Consider the following 26,017-nt stretch of genomic DNA (forward strand, 5'->3'; position numbering starts at 1 on the left):
CCATGATGACTTCTTTTTTTCTACTTCATTTGACTCCTATTGCTTCTTCTTTCAGCTGTTCAAATGTCGCTACCTCCACAAAAGCTCTGTCTTTGTTTCTCTGTAGAACGAACATGTGTTCTTGTCAATAGCTGGGGAGCAGAGTGAGGGCGTATGATCATGGATGGCATACACATGCTAGCTCAGTTATGATGAATGCACCCGCTTCATCTTTTCACAATTAAAAGAAAAAAGTTGTAAAGCAGTACATGCAAGAGAGAAGGAAAGAAAGCAGACTTTTAGACTGTCTCTGCCCTTTGTAGAATTAGCACTTGTCCTCTTGGTGTGTGTTACGTCTTTCTGATTTAATCACTGCCTACAATAATGCGGCAGAGCTAACATGATGGCGTCTTCTTGCATGCAGGCTTCTCAACATTAGCACAGAAAACATGTTCAAGCACAGCAGAGAGAGCATTAAGCTTTTTCCAAGAAAGCCCTCAAATGGTGCTATGCTTATCTCAAAATGAGTGCCAACACCTTTATCTGCAGGAGAATTCGATGCACGTACTTCACAGATTATTTACATGATATCTTAATACAAAGTAGGCATTTAATGATTTCATTCCACACAAAATGCTGTTAGGAACCAGTCAAATTAGCTCTTCAATCTGCAATAAGAAAAGAAACAGCAAAGTTGCCCTCAGATTGTTCATAACGATACTCCTCAATGCAAAAATCACTTACTGAATGATAATTTACAATATATTATCATAAACTTGTAATAGTGAAACAATTGACTGAGCTTGTGCACAGATTTTCTCCACACTATCTTGCTTTCAAGAGCCTACAGTGACCTGTGCTTGTGCTGCTGAAAGATCTCCCTTTCAGTTTTGCTGTAATACGGACAAAATCATGTGCGTGGGGAACATGAATGATTGTGGTGATGATGATGATCTCATCATTTTAAGCTGACTAAAGGGACTCTCCTCTAAAGGGCAGAATGAGAAATCCCTCTCCCTGATGTAAACTGAACAGAAAGGTAGTAAATCCTGTCAGTTAGACTTAAATGCTGACACTGTCTAGTTGTAGTCCAGTCGCCCTAGTGGGGGTGGTTTGTGGTGCTGTCAGCATTTTACAAAGCATTCCCGCTCTGTCATAACCAGAGAAAAGAGGGAGCAGTTTGCTCATACTGAGTGAGAAAGAGAGAGAGAGAGAGAGAGAGAGCTGGTCAGCCAAATGGAACAGATTCATTGATCAGCTCTGCTGACAGCCTACTGATGTGCTGCCTAATAATTTGCTATCTATGTTCCATCCCTGTAGATGCAAACTCATATGACAGTCATAAATACACACTCACAAATGTAGGTGTGTGTGTGTGTGTGTGTGTGTGTGTCTAAGCTCAGTGGGATCATAATGTGTTTTTGGTAGGAAAGTAGATAATGAACCAAGAAGACCAGAAGCGCAAACACACGCACACACACACACACACACACACACATTTACTCCTCTCTCTCCCCTTCTCTTACTCTCTATCCCCTATCTCTCCTCCAGCCACTTCATTACCATGGTTACCACTCTAGGGCAGTCTGACGTGGAAGTTTCCAAGTGAAAGATGCAAGCAGAATCAAACACATACACACGCACACAGGTGTACACACACACACACGCCTGTGGTGGTTAAAGGCCTGTCTACTGGCAAACGTATTAGGGATGCTTTAACCTTTATTTAGTTACTAATCTTCAACCAAAGTCATTATGTTGCCTTCTTTTAGTGACACCGCTGATAAAGTGCAAGCCTGTTTTATTGTTCTGTCAATTAACAAATGGGCTTTTATATTCACAAAAATAAACATTAAAACATTTGTAAATTAATCCACCACATTAAATCTCACATTAATGGAAGTGCTTTTGTTGAAAAACTTAAAAGCACTTTGCACTATTATATCCAGCAGAATGCAAAACAAGTCCAAGGCACAGAAATGTCAGTGAAAAAAAATTAACATTAAAGGTAAAATGTTCTGTTTTGCTATAACTGTCTTGTAAAGGTTACGCTCATTTCAAGTTTTAAGTTATCTGCAAGTAAAGGAAGAAGACAGGAAAAGGAAAGAAAAAGCAATGTACCAAACTCTAAGAAGAGACGCGGAGAACAGCTTAACTGTCATTTCAGAATCCCAGAGCACAGGATTTTAATAGGAGGCAAAGCTATGCAATTAATATCTAAAATACATCAGATGAAATATATTATTATAAATTATGAACTTCATAATCTCTATGATGCATCTCCTTTTTTTGTGCAGCTGTCGGTCTTACCACATGTCCAGAACCAATGATCCCAGCCAATGGAATTAAAGTGGGCGACAGATATATGGTCAATGAGGTGGTTGCATTCACCTGTGAACCTGGCTACACATTACAGGTAATATTGCATCATTTAATTCATGAAAATGCACAAGGTTTGGTATAATAATATATTGTATCTTGTTTTCTTAAATGTTACTCACTCTATTAATATTTTCAGGGACGCTCTCACATTTCCTGCATGCCTGGGACTGTGCGTCGATGGAACTACCCACCACCTCTTTGCATAGGTAAAACACACACACACACACACTCAGTATATTATTGTATAATATACTGAGTAATGTCATGAAAGTGTTTCAAAATGTGTTATATTATGCTATGATATGTAATTTTCTGTTGATATCCCATCACACAAAACCATTTAGAACGTGTCAATGTTAAGACTGTCATGCCTACTTATGCAGTACTAACAAACATTAATTTGCAACTTGAAACTATGACCTTTCTTTAAATTTGAAAAGTTCCCTGATAGAATCGTGTCATTCCACAAGGAGGATTTGAAGTTGTGGATGTATATATCCAGTATGTTGTTCAGTAGTTTTATGGCGAATAGTATAGGAAATCTGTCAAAAGTGTCTTTCTTTCAATCGAAAGGAGTGAAATGACAAAATCATGCTTTTGCCAAAACGATTTATTGCATGTGTAGTAATAAGAACCGCCATATAGGTTGACGCTCTAAGCTGTGCTCCCCTCCCTCTCACAACGGCCTTTGACAGCTTTATGCCAGATCACAGGTGTACCTAATAATAAAGTGAGCACAGAGTGAAAATGTCAATACTACAACTATGCCCTTTGGATCATGCTGCACTTTATTGCATTTTGGACTTCTTTTTTTTTTTTGCTATGGCGTGTCCTTCGTTCTGTTGCCAACAAAATGGGGAAGTGGTGACCTACTTTGCTCTCTTCCCTTGCCTGTTTTAACAATGCGTTTGTTGTACCTGTGTTGTCAGCTCGTTGTGGCGGGGTGTTGTATGAGATGACTGGTGTCATCCTTAGTCCAGGTTTCCCTGGCAACTACCCTGGCAACTTGGACTGCACCTGGCAAATAGCCCTGCCATCTGGATATGGTATGATTATGGAATGGAAGAACATTCCTATACACACTCTTTTTCTTTCTTTACCATTGAAGCTAACCCAGTTGCACATGGCTTATTGAACACTTTACCACATGAATTAACTGCTCATCCATGCATAGCTTAAATATAGCTATTTCTGTTAATATGATTTGATCTTGTTATGTGTTAACAATATACAAATAAAATGCAGACCCATACAATGACCATCAATTTGATATTACATTAATGATCCTTTCGTCATACTAGTCATATCTGCAGTAATTTTTAATTCTCATTTGTATTCTAGGGGCACATATTCAATTCCAAAACTTCTCTTCTGAGGACAACCATGACTTCCTTGAGGTCAGGGCTGGACCACAGCACAGCTCTGCTCTTATTGGACAGTTTACTGGTTCACAGATCCCACCAACAATGATGAGCACTACTCACCTCACAATCATCCACTTCTACAGTGACCACTCAGAGAACAGGCCAGGCTTCAAGCTGAGCTATCAAGGTGAGGTCATGTGTGATTTAATGGAAATGGCTGCAGACCAAGAAAGGTCAAAAGAGCTGCAGAGGGAAAACACCTGTATTCAAACTGGGCTTGCTGTTTTGGTTTTCAAGATTAGGGAACACAATATCACTTTTTGAATGATCTCCAGATATACTGAATGAGTCCCAAATACCCCACATTTTAAAGCGTTCTCATCTCTGAGAAATGAAGGGGAGATGAAAAACGTTACTGAGGTTTTGATCTTCAATCCAGCGATAAGTCATGCTGAAGATTCGTGAAACTCTACGGCTTTTATCTCATCATTAAAAGAGATGGATTATTAGAAAGCCCATGTGAGAAACTGGCATTATGTCCACAAGGCTTTACGTATGGCTCTAAGTGCTTCATTTCAAAGACAAGAATTGTGCACTGTGGGCACATGACAGAGGAACTCGAGCAGGGCTTACAAACTAGCCCATAGGCTAACCCACATCCAGCTACAGATAGAATATATTATCCTTTCCCCATCAATGATACTCAATTGGATTCTGCACTACTGCCTTGGAGAAGATACTATCCGTAGCCATCCACCAAACCTCATTGGATAAGAGTTTTGCATAATGCTAATGCATAAAATATTGATGTTTCAAGATATTCCATCCCATAGGTGCTCTAATATGACTATTAGTATGGCAATCTGAGATAGTGCTTTCTTGGACGTTGGACTGTTGTGTCTTTACTACGTCCTCTTCCACCTTCTTTCATAACCTGCACCTCGAGGGCTGGCAATTGATGCTTACTTACATTGACCTGGTATTGATAATTGTTTTGTCACTCATATCTTCCTCTCCGGGTTGGTGGGGAGTCTTTGCCCCACGTGGCGGAGTTCAAGTACCTTGGGCTCTTGTTCACAAGTGAGGGACGGACGGAGCGTGACATTGACAGATGCATCGGTGCGGCGGCTGCAGTGATGAAGTTGTTGTATCGGTCTGTTGTGGTGAAGACTGAGCTGAGCCAAAAGGCGAAGCTCTCGATTTGGTCTTGAACTTTGGGTCACGACCGAAAGGACAAGATCCTGGATACAAGAGGTCAAAATGAGTTTCCAGGGTGGCTGGGCACACCCTTAGAGACAGGGTGAGAAGCTCAATCACCAGGGAGGAATTCGGAGAAGAGCCACTGCTCCTCCACATCGAGAGGAGTCAACTGAGGTGGCTTGGACATCTATTTCGGATGCCCCTTGGACACCTCCCTGGGGAGATGTTCAGGGCATGTCCCGCTGTGAGCAGGCCTTTGGGGAAAACCTAGAACGCTGGGAAAACTATGTCTCTCGGGGCCACCGGACCCAGATAAGCGGCGGAAGATGATGGATGGATAGATTTACCAAAAGGTTTTTCTCAATAGTCAGCCGCCTCTGTCAGTAAAATGACGGAGGCACTTAGCGTCTCATACAGATTGAGATGTGCACTAAATACAAGCGCGCTGCTGATAAAGGTTCACCCTGAATATGGGCCGGATTGATATGTGTTTTCCCGATTGCTGTGTAAAGACTTCTATATGATTTCCCTGCACTCAGACAGGGTGATGTATGTATTCGGGTATGTGTTCAGAGAGCTTATAGATACGTGTGACGTTGATGAAATAGGGTAATGCCACTGGAAATGGGTGAGGCCGGTGGAGCTGCGATTCAAGCACGGCACGACAAATGTGTGCCGACACATTCCCTCGACAATGCAGTTTGAAGAGGAAGATATTGAAGTGAAGAACTCTTCTCATGTCTCTGTACCTAATGGCCTCAGACCACCACTAATGCATCCTTAGCTCTACTGTTGTTGATTTTTGTATCGATTGGTACATTATCTCATCCTGCTGTGATTGTCACCATATGTGTTGTTGTTAAAGCTTCTCACCAGAGACTTCCCTCTCGTGTATCAGCGTCAAATTAAGTAACACATACACGTATGTAAGCAGTGAAGGATTTACTCATAGATGCATCCATTACATATGTAGAGGGAGCATAACTGGGTCGCCTACTCGTTAAGGCCACACACTAGAATACCAAGGAACAAATACAGCCGTATTCTAATTGCCTGCTTGCACTTCTCTTTTCCTGACATTTTATCTTTTATCTTCATCTCATTCTGTTTTTAGCCTACCAACTTCAGAACTGCCTGGGCCCATTTCCTTTCCCCAATGGTGACATCATCAACAGTGATTACAGTGCTGGCCAATCAGTAACTTTTCAGTGTTACTCTGGCTATGTTTTGATTGGACACCCAGTGCTAACGTGTTTGCATGGGAATAACCGCAAGTGGAACCACCCTTTTCCACGTTGTGAGGGTAAGAGCAATTAGAAATACTTTTTTATGTCTGTTGACTGATGTCATTACATAGCTAATACATTTTAGCTCAGAATATTCACATACATCATGTTATCAACTAAAATTCAAATGTAGACATTTTTAAAGTTTTTTCAACTTAATAAAATGTCAGTAAATTGAATCTCTTTTTTTTTTTACAATCACGCTCTCGGAAAAAGTAAATATTCCATTGTCGATTTGCTACATGCATTAATACCACAGGCATGGTTCCTATTACTGCTGCTTCTACTTTTCAACCTGCCAGTAATGAACTGTATTCCTTACTTCAACAGTCATACTTGCCTTCTTTTCCTGATCCTTGCAGTCCTGGAACATTACAATAAATTGACAAATTTGCAAAGAGTTAATCTCGTCTTTCTGCTTTTTGCAGCACCTTGTGGCTATAATGCCACAGCTGAAAATGGGACCATTTATTCACCTCAGTATCCCAATGAATACCCCAACTCTCAAGACTGTAGTTGGCTCATCACTGTTCCCCATGGACATGGAGTTTATATCAACTTTACCTTATTGCAGACAGAGCCAGTCACTGATTACATCGCAGTCTGGTAAGTCTTGGTGAGCTCATATTTGAACATGCTGTACATGCATACATAGAACTCTTACTTCTTTAAGGATATGTATTAACATGGCAGTTATTTATGATGTGATCATGAAATAACATGGACTCAACATCATTTAAATCTGTACATCACATGGTTGTTACAAAGGGATATCAGTTTATTGGAGTCCCGATACATGGTGACTCTCCTGCAGTATTTATGGGGATTTAGATTGTAGGTTGGACCCTTATAAAAGGGAATGTGAGAATAATGCATTTAAAATGGGGGCCACTGACCAATTCAATCTAACTCAGTGCCAAGGCCATATGCCGACCCAGAGAGATCTCAGGAACTATGGCAGTAATGATGAGATTCAGTGGGTGGTGGGCAATGTAATGAAAGAGCCAATTGAGCCGGGTCCACCAAGCCATCGGGGCTCGGTTGACTCAAACAAACATGCGTCGGTTCGGAAGAAATGGCTACAGAGGCTCAGTCAGCATCAGGTTTTCTTTAAAAAACATATGTTGGACTGTGAACTTTTTAAGGTGGATAACATTCTGTGATTAGCTGGCGCTTGCTTGATGATTGGGTGTTGTTTGTCTTTCATTTTATACATACAGTACATCTTTAAAGAGGCTTGGCTTGGAGGTATTTTGTTATTGCAAATTGATATTGCCGATTTTTGTCTGAAATCACAAACATATTCATATATTGCAGGTTAGCAAAATATATGTGTTAAATATATTTAGTGTATTGGTTTATCTTCCTTCCTCCGCCTTAAGATTTCAATTCAGGGAGACCATCAATAATTGTCTCACAGTTGTTCCCAGAAAGATGAAAGGTCATTGAAATAGCGGCTTTGGCCATCTTTCTTCTTGACAGAGATCAGTGTTAATCTGAGCTTTAACAGATCTTATATTCTCTCATATCCTGGTGGTTTGAGAGACAGTTTTCTGACAGTCTTTCAATTTTTATTTTAATACCGCCAGATACAGAACATAATGTTATCTCAAGGCACTTTACAGGTGTACCAGTGAAAGAACCCGAAGGAAAAGACAGTGTTTTCAGTGTAACTTGTTGTCCGTTTTCCTTGTCCAGAGATAAATAAATGAACTTTTCATGCTTAGAAAGGTGGAGGAAAGAAATATGTTCAAAGATTTTGCACTAAAATCTTGGCTTATATTGTATTTATGAGCTCATTCTGGTACAGCCTTAACTTTAATGAAATTAGAGTTTGGACAGTGTTGATCCAGCTACTCTGAGACTGCAGTGAATTAAACCTACTATACCTTAAATGAAGTTTCAATACACTGAACATACACCCTAGAGAAATGTAGAACGCTACGATGCAGTACCATGGGAAAGGTTTATTAAACAATAAGTTGTGCTGGCTGCTCTTTATAGCTTCCTTTCAACTCACAGGACCTTTTTTGTGGGGTTTGCATGTCCTCATGTTTGTATGAGTTCACTCCAGGTAGACTAGCTTTCTCCCACAGATCAAAAATATCCATTATTAGTGCACTGGTCACTGGTTAAAAATTTTTATATGCACACACACACGAAACCCTCACAGGACAAGTAGTTATTGACAATGGATGGATAGATAGATGCTCAGAGTGTACCTTGGCACATTAAAACAACAATAATTACAATGGTGCTTAGTGCATGTAGCGCTGCCAAGGCACACTAGTCCCTTTTAATTCAATCAAGCTTTCTCCAAAACTCATAGCCATGCAACCATAATCTAAGGCCAGTCTACCTCCATACAAACACTTATGCAGGTTGCTGTTATTATAACTTGTTAAAAAAAAATCAAGATCCATGCATTATCCCCTGAGAAATTCAGAAAAAAATGGTTCAGAACTGAAACTTTACAGTGCTATTCTGGCCCAAGACCCATCCTCACAGCAGGTTTCTTGGAAATCAGATCCATATAAAAAAATTTCATAATCCTGCCGCAACCGACAAACACAGGGTGAAAAATAAGATCTTTGGCAGAGGTAAAAATTCAGAAGCCCTCAGGAGCGTTTCCAACCTCGCCATCTGCTATAAAATAAATACACACTCATGTCTGCATTCCCTTTTTAAAAAGATGACACAGCAATCAGCCTAAGGATCGGTACAGTATGTCATAGTCATGAAGTCCTTCTGTCTGACACATAGACTATACACAACCATGAGTTGCAGTGTTATCACTAACTGATCCAGCTGCCGCATTTGACTTTCAGAAATCCTTTGAAAAATGTATTATGTGTGGATGCTACCGCTGTGATCAATGAAAGAGCAAGACCATTGAGAAATTATTTACTTTAACTTCCTCCACAACACTTAGAAATTTATTTACACTGACACTCACAGCACCAATGCCATGATTGCCCAAGCCTATACTGGGATTATTATGTCCTTTCTATTTAATACACAATTTGCCTCCAAGAGTATGATCCAAGAAGGAGTCGTACTGGATTAAAGGAAACCAAAGAAACTCAAATATTGATAAAAATTACATTTACAGAAAGCCATCGACTACGTTTTCCAATACATAAAGAGGGTAAACATTTTATTTTAACAACTTGTCACATTCAAACAAGCCAGAGGTCCTTTTCTATACTCTAATTTGCCTACCTTTCACTTTTCTCTTCCCTGATTGTACTGCTGCTCTGAGTGGCTGTGCTGATTTCCTCCTTCCCTGCACCCAACTTGACTGGTTACATTACTATGCCCTGTGTTATTCATATCTAAGTGTTCTGTCTGCTGCCCAAGGCTGTATGGGACAGCAGGCTGCATCCAGATGTCAAGTACTGAAGCCAACCTTTCTCTGTGATCTACCACATGACGGTGTCTGGCTTCACTGAATAATGGGCAGGGAAAATCACATGCAGACTCTTTAGAAACATTAAATTGCATGTGCCATTCATTATTTGTGCAAAATATTAATGCTCCTCATCTGTAAACAGTCAGATAATCTGACACTCGGGGACAAGAAAATAATAATAATAATAATAATATAAGACAGAAAAAGAAGCAAAAAAGAAGAAAGAACATAAATATCAAAGTCCTGAGAGGAAGGAGAAAGCACAAAAAGTCAAGTTTTATTTAATGGACCTTACATTGCACCTTTGAAATTAATTTCAATGCTTTCTTAAGGATTAGAATTATTGATGAACCAATTAAAATTTTAAAACCCTAGTTTAATCCAATGCATGCTCATTAACATAAAAAAATAAAAAAAAACTGAATATTCATGAACTTTAGGAAATGTAACCTTTTAGCAACATTCAATATTTAATGAGAGAAGTTCAGCATTTAATCCACAGGAAGCATTCAATGAGTGTGCTCAAAATGTTTTTGCTCCCATTCCAATGACCATGCATGTGATTATAACAGATATGTGCTTTGTGTTTGTCAGTGTGTAAATGAGAAATCACTGCTGGTAATTAAATCAAGGCAGGGAAAGAAAATCCACAATTGATTTTGAATAAGAACTCCATGCAGATCCAGAACCCTGATTTTATTTTGGAGCCCTCAGAGTAATGTGGGCTTATTTTTTGGGAGGGGGTTAATGTGAAAAATCTACATATTTCTGCCTAGTATATAAGACTAAATTAAAAGCAGTCGAGGATGTGTACCTGTGTGAGGTGTAAAGTAAATTAAATGATAGCAATAGTTAACTTTATTTCATGCTGTTTTCAGAGAGACCTTGTATCTTTCTGCCACTTACTATTTCACTTTTGGTTTTTCTCTCTCCATAGCTCTGCTGCTTTAAGTTAAAAGTGTCCTGCTTTGTCTTGTGTCATCAGGTGTCTTCATTCTCTTTTCATCTCTCTGGATCCTAAAATAGAAGAGGGCTTATATTCTGCATCTTCCCTGAATCTCTACAATATATATTGTGTCTTTATTGTCTTGGTTATGGGACTGGAGTGTGTTTCTCTGAGGTGCAATATACACCAGATGGAAGACTAAAGTGCTCTGAACAAGTGGTGCACTTGTGTAAATGACCTTGATACGTTTCTGAAGATGTGCTGTGGAGATTAGGTCTTTTTTCAAATTGTTTTGAAAAGCGATGATGATTGTGTGTGTTTATTTAGGGATGGCCCAGATACATCTAGTCCTCAGCTGGGAGTCTTCAGTGGAAACACAGCTTTAGAGTCAGCCTACAGTAGCAGTTTGAAGGTTCTGATCCACTTTCACTCAGACTTTTCAACTGGAGGATTCTTCATTCTCAACTTCCACGGTACAGAAACTGTACATCCGGTCACACACATCTGTTGAATAGATTCCCTTACATATAGCCTTAGAGCCTTAAAATAACTGTTTTGCACCTCCCTCCAGCCTACCGTCTGAAGAAATGCCCTCATCCACCTGTTGTGGAGAATGCAGAGGTGATTTATGAAGATGAAGACTTTCAGATAGGTAAAATTTACCTTTTGATAGTAAAGAAACTGTAAGGGATGGATGGATGGAGAGAGGCTCTCTGATACTTCTTGGACCGTTTCTCTTTGCACAAGTAGCTGGAAAGTATTAAAAAGTTGTCAAATCAGGATAAACATTTGGCTCCATGCACTCAAGTGGAAATTTAAATGAAAATTCAATCATTTAGAATATTTGTGTAGTAAAATTTATTGACAAACAGGCCATATCCCAACCCAGCCAAGATTGTATTCCTGAGTGCTCATTATGAGCACCGTGCTTCTGAAAAGCTATGTGATACATGAAGAGCATTGTTACATAAACTTCCATGAATGTAAAATAGACACAACGACAAAAAGGTTTTCCTGGTAATATTGTGTAATTTATTAAATCATTTGAAACACCATTTTGCTCATCCTCTGGTACACGAAATGTGTTCTACCAAGTCATTGAAAATAAGTCAATTTAGGAGATTTCCCGCTGATATTTGTTATTCTGTGCTTTACTCAAAGCGTCCGACACTGAAATGTGTTAGCCATTTAGATTAGCAGCTGTAATCTTATAAAAATGCTGCGATTTCCCCAGCGAGATCAAGTTACCCTCAAAAGTGGCATAAAGAGCACAAGAAGCCAATTTTTCTGCAGACATCTTTTTGAGCATTATAACCTTTTCATCCTTTGAAGAAACATTAAGTGCATTAGGCAAATTCCAGAGCTATGACAGACTATATCATTCCTCATATTGCTATTGACACAACTGTATGATGTTCCTAACAGGGAATACAGATCAAACAGTAATCCAGAGAATGATAGCACGACTCCAGAGTGAGTGTTTCCAAAGATGTCAAAGTCAAATTGCTGTGACTTGCATTAACCATAGTGGGACTAGGCCTTCATCTTTTCATAACAATGGTGACGCTGGTCATAAAAGGCCAAGGAGGCTATTTGGGATAATTTAACATTGAAATCTGACAAGCCTTCAAAAATATTGGTGAATGAACTGTGAAATCTACATTTAGCTGAAGTAACTCAGAGACGTCATCACCATTATTTCCTAAGAGCATTATTGGAACGAGCTCAAGGATAATTTGTATTTTTTTCTGTTCAGGTGATATTGTGAAGTTTCGCTGCTTACCTGGATACACGCTGGTCGGAAAGGCAGAGCTGATGTGTAAACTCAATTCCCATTTGCTTTTTGAAGCACCTCCCCCAACATGTAAAGGTAAGTCGGCACTCTGTGAGACCCTGGAACCAGAAACACTACATGCCCCTTATTACACACTTTTTTTGTCATGCATCTCTGAGAGATGAAGAAATTAGTCCAAAAGGGTTTGAAACTATTGCTGGAGTAACTTGTGATGTTTGAATATTGTGTTCATTAATATAGTATCCCAGCGATTAAACAACAAGAAAGTTATGAAGCTCAAAAAAGATGCATTTAAAAAAAAGAAAAGTCTGAATCAGTCTAACAGAGCTAGATTCAGATATCCTGAATTTCATTTCATTCTTATACGATTTATAGGGTGCATGCTCTCTTTGCTTGTTTCCTTGGAAAAAATATATATATTCAGACCAAGAAGAATAGATGGATGTATTAATGTCACGTAAATTTGAAGTTAGAAATTTGCAAAACAGCGCACAAAAACATGTTTCAGTTGTTTCGATCAATTGCTATTACCCCTCCAGCCCAGTGCCCAGCCAATGAGGAGCGGTCTTCATCATCAGGGGTGATACTGAGCCCTGGGTTTCCAGGCAACTACCCCAACAGCCAGACATGCTCATGGCTGCTACATATGATTCCAGGTAGAGTGTGCATGTAATTCTATGTGTGTGATACACACCTAATGATGTAGCTTTTTTTGATGGGATTTAAAATGATTGTTAACTTTTTTGGCAGGTTACACCATAAACATCTACGTAGAGATGTTTCACAGCGAGAAACAGTTTGATGAACTCGAGATTTTTGATGGTACGCATTTCCTCTCCTTTCTTTAATTCATTTGTTTGGCTACTTTTTAAAACTAGACATGCAAACAACAAGCTCAACTTTATTTCTATCTATTTAGTCATATTTCATATGAAAAGTAGCCGGTGTTTGATACCAGGCGGTTAGGCTATTTTAATTCCTACAGTTTTGTTACATGCATGCAACTTATTGACAGCATCTCTTTTTTCATCTATTCTTGGATGTGTTCCAGCAACTGACAGAGAATGAACTGTACCCAGCATGAGTTTAGAACAGGTGGAGAGTTGCCTGTAAAACCGAGGTGAAAGTAAACAATATGCTGCAGTAGGAATAGGTGTACGAGGAGTAATTAGGATATTTAAAAAAATGTAACGATGGTGTCACCCTCACAAACTCCATGCGTGTTTGTGCATGAGCACATGGAATCATGCCATGCAGGCAGCAGTCGTTAAATCCTTTCGGGCTGTTTTTCCAGGCTCCTCAGGGCAGAGCCCGTTGCTGGTCGCTCTGAGCGGTAACCACTCGTCTCAGCTGAACTTCACGTCTAAAACAAACCAGCTCTATCTACGCTGGTCGACCGATCACGCAACCAACAAAAGAGGATTCAAGATACGATACTCAGGTATATTAATTCATTTTAATTTGATGTTGTTACATTCATTTACGTGGATTCTAATTTTCATAATTGGAAGAATAACAAAAACAAAACTTGATATGTTTTGCCTAGTAACACCCCAAACATATCAACAGTTGTTTCCTTCTATAAAGCAACAAAAACAACACTGATGGTAAAATAACTTATTTATAAATATATAACTATGTTCAACCTGCCAGGTATCTACTCTTACATTAGAGAGGGTGGGATTTAAATATGGTTCAAATGTGCATGACTAGGGGTCAGAAAATAGAGTGGCAATAGCGTATGTTATAACTCCTAACTATTTCAGATACTGGTACAGGCAGATGCAGTAAGCTTGGATGACAGTTGGACCACTGAACCTTGAAATGAAACGGCCAAGTGTGGCCAGCCATGTGTTGCTTAGCATTGCAGGAGTCGGAGCAGATACAGGATGGGGGTAGAACGGTAGAACGCCATAGCAGCCTAAAGTTACAATTGGTCCAATAGGTCCAGCCTCGTGACTGGTGTAACTTGTCAGAAGATCACAAATGACCACTATGTGTGTATGTGTGTGTTAATATATATGCATGCAACAATATCAGTGTGCAGAAAAATTGCGCCAATAAATAGTGTATGTCATTATTTGCCTCTGCATTGTCCATTATGGTGTCACTGCTGGATGAGCTTTTCAGTCACTGATCTCTGCAGAATGACACAAATGATTTCAAATCACAAAAAAATTGTATTTAGTTTCCCATTTATTTAGTCGCATTTGGAACATTTCATACACTGTTTATGATACAAATTTCTCTCTTCAACTGTTTCATTTGTGATAAATGCAGCATCTGTTTTCCTTTCATTTGCAAACTAGTTACGTTTACTGTATGCAGATGTAAATTGCCAAGCTTTTTAGACCCATACAGTTCCAGTGTCATCGCCAGTGCAGATCCTCTAATAGTGTGGCCCTGGGATAAAATCCAAGACAAGTCCATGTCTCTTTATAAATAACGTTAACATACTGTAGTGAGGAACTAAAGAACTCAGTTTCTGCTCCCATATTGAATATTTCTGCAACCACAGATCAAATACGATCCCGTTATAGAGAAGAGCTGTAAAATATAAAACAAGTGGTGCAGATGGAATAGCTGGGATCAGATGGAGGCCATATGACTCATTGGTGAGAGGGAGGCATGAGATACTTTGTGAAACAAAAGGTTCATGTGTGAAAATGAAAATTATGGTGTGTGTCTGCTGTCCCGACTGGAGTCAGAGAGCCAACGCTTCAGAATGACACCGAAGGGTGAGAATCAGAGACCAGGTGGACCTTTGAATCTGTCAGACAGTGGAGGCAGAGCCAATTTGCCCATTGCTGTCTGTTCTGCTGCTCTGTAGCAGTTATGCCTTTACAGATAGGCCAATAATACAAAAAACATTGCAATTCTTGAAAAGGTTTTAGAATAACTTTTTTTTTATTGCTACTGGTATTCCTTTTGTATATGTAACTAGTTCACAAGTTTATGAATCATTCTATGTTGAATAAACTCAGCACTCGCTAGCTGTGATGCCAGGAGGGATGCAGATCTTATCTTAAATAAATGAGGCAGTCTTTAATCCAGAATATCTGGTAATGGGAGCATCGATGCTAAAAGCTTTCATGTTAACTTTTCTTTACTAAAATAACCCCAACCTATCCTATGTTAGATGCCTGCACAGACCATATATGTAGGATTCTGCAGGACATTTCATGCCTTAGTCAGTGCAGAGGTTCCCTTGCAGAGGTAGACATCCTGTCTGGTTCCAGTGCCAAAGCAGTGCAATTTAAGCTTTATTCAACTCGGCAAACTTTGTCTTACATTAACATTCTGGCCTTTATCTTCCCTAAATGACTACAGCCCAGTTAGCATAGCATCTTACATCATGACTGTTTAATCCATCTTGCACCTTAGGTGACCAGATTATCTGTCTAATCCACCATCTGTCTATTTTCTAGTTCACTTTTGGTCAAGGAAATTTTTATTTCATTGATTGTCCTCTCTGTCTTTTTGTCTCAGCTGTCTACTGTAGCATTAATGATCCTCCACTGAATGGGGGCGTTGTCAACCAGACCAAGCTACGTCCAGGTAGCAGACTTCAGTTCTATTGTAACCGTGGATACCGATTGGTAGGATCAAGCAATGCCACGTGCAGGATACACCTTAATGGGCTTTTCCAGTGGGATTCACCATCACCATTTTGTCAAGGTAAAGACTTTAAAGAATTTCTATATCTTTAAAATGGTTAAAAGCTAGCAAGTCTTAAAAATCCCTCTTAAAGACGGGAAGCAATGTACTATCTAAAAACGAATAAGTGGTCTAATTCTTATTTTACTGTGATGGTGTCTGACCAATGCTAGGTTTGTATTTATTGCTTTTATCACATTGATATTTAATTATAATTATATTACTATGATGGAATTGTACGTATTGTGCTGTTTCATGCAGTTTGTTTGCTGTTCTGTGGTTGTTGTTTGTGTCTTCCTACCCAGAAAAAAAGATGTCAATCGAATGCAAGTTAATTCTAAAGATTGTTTTCTTTTGTGTTGTCCCTGCAGGAACATGTAATAGTAAATAAAGAAATAAAATATTAAAGAATTATTCTCTCTTTTTGGTGTTGCAGCTATCTCATGTGGAGTTGCACAGTCCGTGGGGAATGGAAGTTTCCATGCTAACCAGTACACTGTTGGCAGCCAGGTCGCCTATCACTGTGATCATGGTTACCACCTTGACCCTGGTTTTCCAATGACAGCAGTTTGCTTGGAAGATGGGAGCTGGAGTAATGCTGCCTCTGCCACCAGATGCCTTCGTAAGTAATTTTGCCATAACTTCAGGGAATTCAGTAGTAAGAAGTGAGAATCTTTACTCAAGCTTCATTGACTGGTTGCTTTAATTAACTTTTATGTGGGCATGTCAGTCTTCCTCAATGGACTAAGAGGAGTTTTCTTGGTTTTCTTAGCCTCCCTGCAGCAATTTAGCAAACCCAACCTGTTGAGGAAGGTGATAATTACAATAGCAATTCAATTAAGAAAAGAAATATATATAGTGCCAAATCATAAGAGTAAGGAACTTTACAGATGCAAAAGGAAACACCTGCAGGGAAAGATAGAACCCAACTTGTCCCACATGAGCAAGCACTTTGGCGATGGAGGCAAGGAGAAATTTCCCTTTAACAGGCAGAAACCTTGAACAGAACCTAAGACTCATAGTGGACTGGTTAAGAGAGAGCGAGAGACAGAGATAGACAGAGACAGACAGAGACAGAGGTAGAAAGACAGAGAGAACAGTAGCAGACAAAATAGAATATATTTTAAAATAAATTGTAAATCGACCTGGTGATTATAATGAATTTCCAAGATGGGTTGTTGGGCTATTCATTCAATAGTTTCTTAGTACAATTCTTTCTTCTCTTTATATGCTTCTTTTATTTTTATTCTTGTCAGTAATAACATTTCAACATGATTTTTGCTATCGCTGTTACACTGTATATGCCCCCATTGTTCTAGCCCCAATCATTCCAGTGATGTCTCTCAGTGGCCTCTTTCACATCGACATTGCAAACAGGACAGCAACTACTCTATTCTCTACAATCCTTTCTTTGTTCAAATTGAATTACACCAGACATACGTGGACAGAATAAAAATGCACGACACCCGTTTCGAACAGGCTGAATGAATGGGGATAATTTAACTTCTAGCGTTAGCAAAAACAACAATGTGCAAGTGTTAAATGACTGACTGTAAGGTTCGACTGCTAACAGGACATTACAGTCATACTGTGAGTAATAAATAGTGTTAATACTTACTTTAAATAACTTTAAATCAGGTTCTAAACATGAAACATATTCAGAAATATGCTGACATAAAAATCAAGAAGTCACATAAAATCAGCAAATGCTCCTCCTGGCATGGCCTCTGCTTCTTTCCCACTGATGGTGAGACACAAGCCGGGGGGGGGGGGGTCGCTGCACAGCACAATGGGATGGCAGCTCGCACCCCCAAGTGGAAAGTGGCATTTCAAGTTTAATCTTGTTTTTTGGATTCACAGATTTCTGACTGTCTAGACTTTTTTCTGATACTGTAGAGAGTTGTTTGTGAGTGAGCGGTGTTGTTAGCAGCCGGGCCCTCGAACATTTCTTTGTCTAATAAAACGTAAAATAAAAAGGTTCTTGAATACGTAACATTGCTACCAAACTGCAAACGTAAGAGTGTTATTCATTTGCAATTCATGATTTATAGATTATAAAGACGAGTTGGCATTTACTTTCATCATGCGTTGACTAATCTCATATGTTATCCAAAAGTTAGGTTACTTTGAAAACTTTAAGTGAATGATTTATTAAAACTACAACTTGATTTCACTTTCATTTTCCAGCAATCCACTGTCCCAGCATTGAGGGCACCTTGTCAGATTACATGACCTACCATCTACTCTCTGGTAGGCTGGGAGAATTTGGTTCTATGGTGATGCTGGGATGCTCAACAGGGTACTACTTGGGTGTGGGTCATCGGACTCTTCGCTGCCTTGCCAACGGCACTTGGGGGGGATCAGATGACCATGCTACATGCAAGAGTAAGTGCTGACACAAGCATGAACAATATCATGAGTGACATCATGATTTGTAGTTTTATACGAGTCAACACAGACAAGCTTTTTTACTTTGGATTGTATTTTGGCTTTTTCATTTTAAATTGAGTTATAACACGTAATTTAAAAAAAAACTTGGCAAAACTAGCGACATTATCAGACTTGTTTTATCATTCAGTCATCTCCTGTGGAGAGCTGCCTGTTCCACCGTTTGGAACCAAACTGGGGATGCTGACGGCATTCGGAGCCACGGCAATATTCATGTGTAACCATGGTTACACGCTGGTGGGCTCACACGTCAGAGAGTGCGGTGCTAATGGGTTGTGGAGCGGGACGGAGACGAGGTGTCTAGGTAAGGCCCATTAGATTTGACTGGCTGTGTTTTGGTTTTGTCCTCCAATTTGGGATAAAGAAAGTGTGATTAATATGAAAGCACCTTACATGTGTGATGTGTGGTTGGACTCATTGAAGTCAGAAGGAAAAGGCATATATGGTGGGCTCATGTTGCATTAAAGACATGCAGTGATGTAGAGCCTGCGCTAAGAATGTTGTGAATGTTCATGGTAATTAGAACATTGTATCGATTGTGAATACATGCGGAGCAAGTCATGCTCTTGAGATTCAAACAGCAACAGGTGCGATGAACTGTGGGTCTGCCATCATAACTGAAATTAAATCTACTGCTGAGACGTTTCATTACTTAAAGCGTTATATATACATACAAGGATGCAAAGTAGACCTCCATGAAGCACTGACCAGAAATGATTAATACCGATTTCACATTCACAATGTCCCTCCAGTTATTCATCCTTAGTTGCATGCCTGAACAAAACCTTGAGTGATGAATTCATACCAGCGCTGCAAGGTGTGCAGACGTTCACGTTATTATTCTAAGACTCTGATGTTAACAGTCAGGGTTGAGTTATAGTCACCAAATCTCCATTTAAATGCCAGTTTTATTAATGTGTTTTATAATCCAAATGTCATTTTTCAGATTACTTCTAAACTCTTGAGTTTATTTATCATTAAAAAAAAATCATTTTAATTATCCTATTAGTAGTAGAAGTAGATACTTCGATGATATTTAGACGGCTCGTGCACATCATTCGGCAGCCTCGCTGTAAGGACAATTAACTAGATTAAATATTTAAATTGAATAAATTGAATACTTCAAAGTAGAAAGATGGGTAAAGTGAACTTAAGCTGTTTATCTACACAGCATTATTCTTTTTCTTCCCTATAGCTGGTCACTGTGACTCTCCAGATCCTATTGTCAATGGACACATCAGTGGAGATGGCTCTAGTTACCGAGATACAGTGGTGTACCAGTGCATGCTGGGATATCGCCTAATCGGCACATCAGTCAGAATCTGTCAACAAGACCACCGATGGTCTGGAACAACTCCTGTCTGTGTCCGTAAGTGTTTATTGATACCACACAAATCGGTGCATTACATTGTCTCCACACCTCCTGTTTCTCATCATACTTCTCTCTGCTCCCTCAGCTATTACCTGTGGTCACCCTGGCAACCCAGGCAATGGGCGCACCAATGGCAGCGAGTTCAACCTCAATGATGTTGTCAACTTCACCTGTAACCGGGGTTATGTCCTAAGTGGAAATGCCCGCGCTCACTGTCGACTCAACGGACAGTGGAGCAGCCCCCTGCCTGTCTGCAAAGGTCATGAACATGGAGTATTACCACAGACCCACTTACCTATGTCTCTGTAAATAAATAAATCAACCCCACACATCAGAGTATACCGGAAGAAAAAATTATATTTCATTCCTCTTTTATATATCATGTTAAAAACAGGAAAACTTTGCGCCGTCACTTTTGTTTTCCCTTTCAAATACCTTTCCTGAGTTAAGGTAGTTGTTCTGGCTTCAATGACTGAACTAGTAGTGCTGTGAGGTTGTGGATCCAGATGACGATTTGCATTAGCAACCACATCTGATGGATTGTAACTTGGGCTATCGGCTAAAAAAAAAAAGATTTCATTAAAATGGCCATAAATTAATGCAAAAGGTTCACTTCTTTTAAAGTTGTGCATTTTTGATTATAGACTTTTATTCTGCTTAAATATTTCTCAGTCAAATCAGTGATGTGCAGTTCTGTTTTTCCACTCACCCACACCTTTGAACACACAACCACACACACACACACACACACACACACGTACACACCGGCATTTTTTGCGGTCATTAGAGCAGATGGATAAACAAAGTTGCTCACAAGGTTTTTCCGTTGAAGGGATTGATCTCTCTCTCGCTTTCCTGCCTTCTCTCTCGCTCGCTCTCATCCTGGCAGCAGCTGTCAGCTTCGACTCTGAAATCTTCTTTGTTCCCCCTAGGGTGCCAAACAGGCAGGCACACACAAGGACCCATGTCCCCCATGGAGTAGAGCAGAGTTAAAAAATACCAGAGTAGAGAACTCAAGAAAACAGAGGAGGGTTTGGGAAAAGACCAGTTCAGAGAAGACCAACACAAAACAACAAACATCTGAAACATTTTAACAGTTTTACAAACACAGGATATGATGTCATTACCCAAAGTGCCATGGACTCTGCACGGCAGGGGCATCCTCATCTCTGAGCCAAGCTTGTCTTGCCTGACTACATACCGGTCAGGCAAGGTCCAGGTGTTTGCTAGCTAACTCATCAACACACAACATCTACTGTATGTTCAAAATCACCCTCTATTATTTCAGAGTGCACTATTTTTATTATCCATAATTTTGCATCTGTGTTTTGAGTGGAACAATAAAGATCTCTGTTTACTGCCTTCAAACTACCCACAATGCTCAAAATAGCTCCTCCCTCTCTCCTCTGCAGTGGTGAACTGTTCCGACCCCGGCCTCGTGGAGAATGGGGTGCGCCAGTCTGGCATACGTTACCCAGAAGTCTTTAGCTACGGTGTGACTGTGGCAATCCACTGCAAACGGGGCTTCTTCCTGCTGGGTTCCGCGCTTCTCACATGTCAGCATGACGGCCGCTGGGACCGACTGATCCCTCACTGCTTGGGTATAAATGGGAAAAAAATACGTATTGATACAATTTTAGGAGTGGAATGAGACAGAGCAAGCAATGAATTGATATTCATAGCCCTGTAATGAAAAATGTGATGCGCTGATAAGGTTGTAGCTTTTTTGAGTTTTGGACAAAAGAAATAGCAATGAGAAAATGTAAGAACAGAAGAGAGATAAAGGTAGAAAATAGGAAATCGGAAGTATTATGAAGCAAGAGTATGTCTGATAGAAATGCAGATTAATCTGGAAAGAGAGCAAACGGGGTGACAACAGCGTAACAGAGCGGTAGCGTTGAGAGGGAGATGAGATCAGATGGAGGGAGATAGGAGGCAGATGCCGGAGAGATGCCAGTGGCTGTGCAACATACATTACATTCCAGACATAAGGTCTTATCGGAAAATTGGAGGGAAAGAGGTGATGACTGATTCGCAAATAGAGGATGAAGTAATATTATTTGGGAGTAGAGGGGGGCTGTCAGAGGAACAGTCTGTCAGCAAAAATAGAAAATCGAGAGCAGTTTCATATCTGTGGCCTGCAGAAACATTGATTTTTCAAAAATTGAAAAAATAAAAAGAAGTACCGGTAGATATTTTTTTTCCCCCTTGATCCCAGTTGCTTTGACATTGTGGAGCAATTTCAACTCGTTCACCACACAGGAGAGAGGGGGATAAAACTTAGTGAAAGATAATTTAATTTGAGATGAGTTATTGTTTCACACTTGCTCCCAGGCAATTCAATTAAACTCAATAAAAATAAGAGTTACTGGCATGACTCTAGTTTGCCATAGAGCAAGTCGAAGCAAAGCAGTATATTTGATATTGTAAAACTGCAAATAGATACCTTGATCTACTCGTGATGTAGAATTGTAGATTCTTCTTTCTTTCCCTTTTCCATGTGTGTGTGCGCGCTTTGACACCGATGCAGACAAAAACTCTCTCTCTCTCTCTCTCTCTCTCTCTCTCTCTCTCTCTCTCTAATTTCTTGCCCTCTCTCTCTCTCACAGCGATTTCCTGTGGTGACCCCAGTGTACCTCCTAATGCAGTTGTGTCAGGAACCCACAGCTGGACGTTCGGTTCAGTGCTGCAGTATTCCTGCCTGCCTGGAGGGGTGCTGGTGGGCAACGCCACTCGTCACTGTCAGGTGGATGGCACGTGGAGTGGGGCGCCACCCTACTGCACTGGTAAAGACACACTGCTCAGTAAAGCAAACCTAGAGGTTTCATTCTAGTTAAACCACACAGATTGGACTTTAAATTAACTAGAAGAGCGTAAACCTCCGCCAAGCCGCTCATTCCCCTCCTAATTAGATTTACACTGTTTATTTATACCGACCATGAAAAGTAAAAGTGAATCGGAGTTGTATTTTTAACTGATTTTTGAATCCATGAATCAGGTTTTCAATGTTAAAATGTCATATTTTTTCCTGACCTCAATCTGGATCAGAAGTCACTTGCCTGATAGTGACTCCACTATGACTGTGATTTTTGGTGAGTGAATTGAATGCATATGTTACAAGATCGCTCTCAAAATTGAATGAATTCTAAATTAAACCAAGACCCAGCTTCAGATTGTGTTTCATCAAAATCAATTCAGTAGTTTTTCTGTAATCCCTTTCTGTAATCCTTCTAACAGACAGACAAACATAGACAAAGACAAACATCTTGGTAATTACACTTTCATGCTTTACCTTGTAACATGTTCAAAATGTGTTTAAATACGACTAGTTACTTTAACAAGTAACTGGTCATTTGGGTTTTGTATGATGAAAGGAGTTGGTTTCTCTGTGAATTGTCTTACCCACACTTCAGACTACAAAGCCAATGTGTGATCAAACCTTGTGAGGGGGCTTGTGGCTCAAGAGGTAGAGTCATTATCTGCCATTGTGTCCTTGGGCGAAACACTTCACCCACATTGCCTCCAGTGTCTCTCACACTGATTGAATATGTTCAGAGTGTGGTGGTGGTTGGAGAGGACATTGGCACTGACTGGCAGCCACGTTTCCATCACGCCGCCACGGGGCAAATGTTGCTGCAGATGAAGCGAACCACCATCTGTGTGACTGTGGAGCTAATGAATCACGATACAAGCGCTTTGAGTCGCTATATAAATCCAAGCTATTATTATCATTATTGTATGATAAGAGGTGTCACAAAACCTGTTCAACCAATTTTAAAATAGAGACAATGTTATCTCAACTATTATCTGTACTGTATAACATATGGCCTGTCTCTATGTTAAGCTTGCATAGGTCCCACAACACTATAATTGATCGACTGTTTTAAGAGCTGAAAAGGAGTAAGCTTGCTCTGCTGGCCTCAGAACACTTAGCAGGGCAGAATCCATCCTGCAGCTGAAGGCCTCATTGAGATGCAAAATGCAGCGTTTGAAGCAGAACCCTTTAAATGCTCAAATCCCAACTGCTGGAATTAATACTCAGCACTTAAATATTTATTTTTTTGTCAACAATTTTTTTTTGCCTAAATACAAAGCATGCATCAATAAAGATGCATGCACTTCTGATTAGGGTCTGAATATATTTCACCTCTCATCCAAGAAGATAACCGGACTCTCTATCAGCCAGTTGGATGAGAAGTATAAACATCTCCATGCCCTAATCAGAAGTGCAGTTTATTCAAATACATTGTCATGAATTACCATGAATGAATGTGAATTTCCACCATCAGCTAAAAGTCTCGTTTCTAACTCTAGGTCTAAGTCCAGGAAGCTGTGGAGACCCAGGAATGCCTCCCCATGGTACCCGCCTAGGAGGGGAAGATTTTAAAACCAAGAGCCTGCTCCGCTTCAGCTGCGAGGCGGGCTATAGTCTGATTGGCTCAGCTGAGAGGAGCTGCCTTCACAACGGCACCTGGAGCGGCACGCAGCCCGTGTGTCAAGGTGGGGAAGCAGGGTAGTGATTTTAAAATTGCAACTCACACCATCCTATTCCTTGGTTCTGTACTATTCGACACCAAAGGAGTGAATTTCTCCTTGAGTCTAAATAGATATTTACAGGGCCGTTGTGTGCACTACTCTATTTATATGTGCCTTTCATTAAACCTGTTTTATTGTAAGAGACAGCTGCTTACTTTTGATGGGCTTGGTTTTGACAGCAAAGCATATGCTCAATTGTCTGTTTTAGCATTAAGCATTCTGATACCAAGTCGCCCTTGTCTCATTGGAGTACCAAAACAGATTCTAAAATGTCTTTGTAAAAAATAAACTTGCAGTAAAACCTACTGCAAATGTCACATGAACACATCATGCATGTGTGCCATACGGAGTTAATGATTCATGATGTTATGCAAAAATAAATCGACCCTCAAGTTGAGCAGCGTAAGCTCTTTAGGTACTGCAATGGCATCAGGCGACTAATGTATTCAGACCATGCATTAAATCCCACAACAAACATTATTCTACACATTATGTTTCATATTCATTAGCAGTATAAAGGCACCCTTATATTTGTTGTACATCCATTTCAGCTGAATTGTCATTTGCATTCCAAAACGTATAATTTGCAAAACAAAAAAATGTCATATTAAAATGATCTTTTTTCTGTAAGCGGTGACCTAAGCAAGCTTCAAAATTCTAATTCACAGGACTATGAAAGCAGAAGTTTGAAGACTGTTATTGTATACATCTGTGTAGTGTTAATATCTTGTCTGGCCCAGATACGAAGCACTTAAGTGTATCACTTCTAACTGACTGAACTGGGCATTCCAGATTGCTGTGGTAATAAATAAAGAGTTTTCTACACGACACCACTATGTGTGTTGGGTTGAATAACACTCTTCTGACATTAACTCCATTGCGCTCTGACACAGATTTTAGACTCATTTAGGAATTAGAGTGAAAAGGAGGAGAAAGAGTGAGTCACAGTTTCAGTATAATCAGCAAGCACTTGAATATTGAAATGCTTGAAGTCACACCAGCTCAAGTGAGAAAAATCAGCAGTCCATTTGTTTGACATAAATGAATACACGTGAATCATTGCATCACTCGTCCCATACCAAGATGCAGTTAATTACAAAACTACCGGTAATGCCGATTTGATAAACTGACTGAAACTTCTGAGAAATTGGTTTTCAAATCCACAATGCACTTTTCTTTCACGCCAGCGGTCAATGTTCCCAGATGTTCTCTCATAAAAAAACTATTTACAAAGACAACCCTCTCTAAATTGACAACTACTGAGACAAATAACTCCAAACTGCAGTGGCATTTAACAGTTGTCCAGCTGTAGTCGTCTCTAGAGTGTAGTTGAAGATGTCTACCAGCGAATAGCATTGTATTTTGCATGGGTGTGTCGTCTTGTTGGGTGTGACAGTGTCAGTTTTTGCAGCACAAATGGTTTGTGAGAGCTGCTGTTCATTGAGCTTATAACTGATAAATGTTGATTCATAATGCATAAAGACGTCTCTAAATCAGAAGCACACATACAGAAACGCACGCTTTTCCCTCTTTCTCATTCTCCCTTCACATCCTGGCAATACGCATTTGTATGAACAGGCTGTCTGCTGTTGCGACGTTATTAGGGAAGAGTGCTTGGCTGGTTGCTAATTACCTCCACC

General features: G+C 39.9%; 1 protein-coding gene across 1 annotated transcript in view; it reads left to right on the forward strand.

The window, feature by feature from the left end:
* Positions 1-26,017, forward strand: part of LOC137914784 (CUB and sushi domain-containing protein 1-like) — a 116,356-nt gene that overhangs the window by 71,296 nt on the left and 19,043 nt on the right. Inside the window, 21 exon segments of the mRNA XM_068758279.1 lie at positions 2,277-2,395; positions 2,498-2,567; positions 3,291-3,407; positions 3,703-3,912; positions 6,040-6,228; positions 6,640-6,817; positions 10,897-11,042; positions 11,141-11,221; positions 12,326-12,439; positions 12,904-13,020; positions 13,115-13,186; positions 13,659-13,805; positions 15,854-16,042; positions 16,458-16,643; positions 18,209-18,406; positions 18,600-18,773; positions 19,665-19,838; positions 19,927-20,100; positions 21,254-21,442; positions 22,451-22,627; positions 24,156-24,341. Of these exon segments, the coding sequence (XP_068614380.1) occupies positions 2,277-2,395; positions 2,498-2,567; positions 3,291-3,407; positions 3,703-3,912; positions 6,040-6,228; positions 6,640-6,817; positions 10,897-11,042; positions 11,141-11,221; positions 12,326-12,439; positions 12,904-13,020; positions 13,115-13,186; positions 13,659-13,805; positions 15,854-16,042; positions 16,458-16,643; positions 18,209-18,406; positions 18,600-18,773; positions 19,665-19,838; positions 19,927-20,100; positions 21,254-21,442; positions 22,451-22,627; positions 24,156-24,341 (3,207 nt within the window).

The sequence above is a fragment of the Brachionichthys hirsutus genome, unplaced genomic scaffold (assembly GCF_040956055.1).
Source record: "Brachionichthys hirsutus isolate HB-005 unplaced genomic scaffold, CSIRO-AGI_Bhir_v1 contig_180, whole genome shotgun sequence".
NCBI classification, from domain to species: Eukaryota; Metazoa; Chordata; class Actinopteri; order Lophiiformes; family Brachionichthyidae; genus Brachionichthys; species Brachionichthys hirsutus.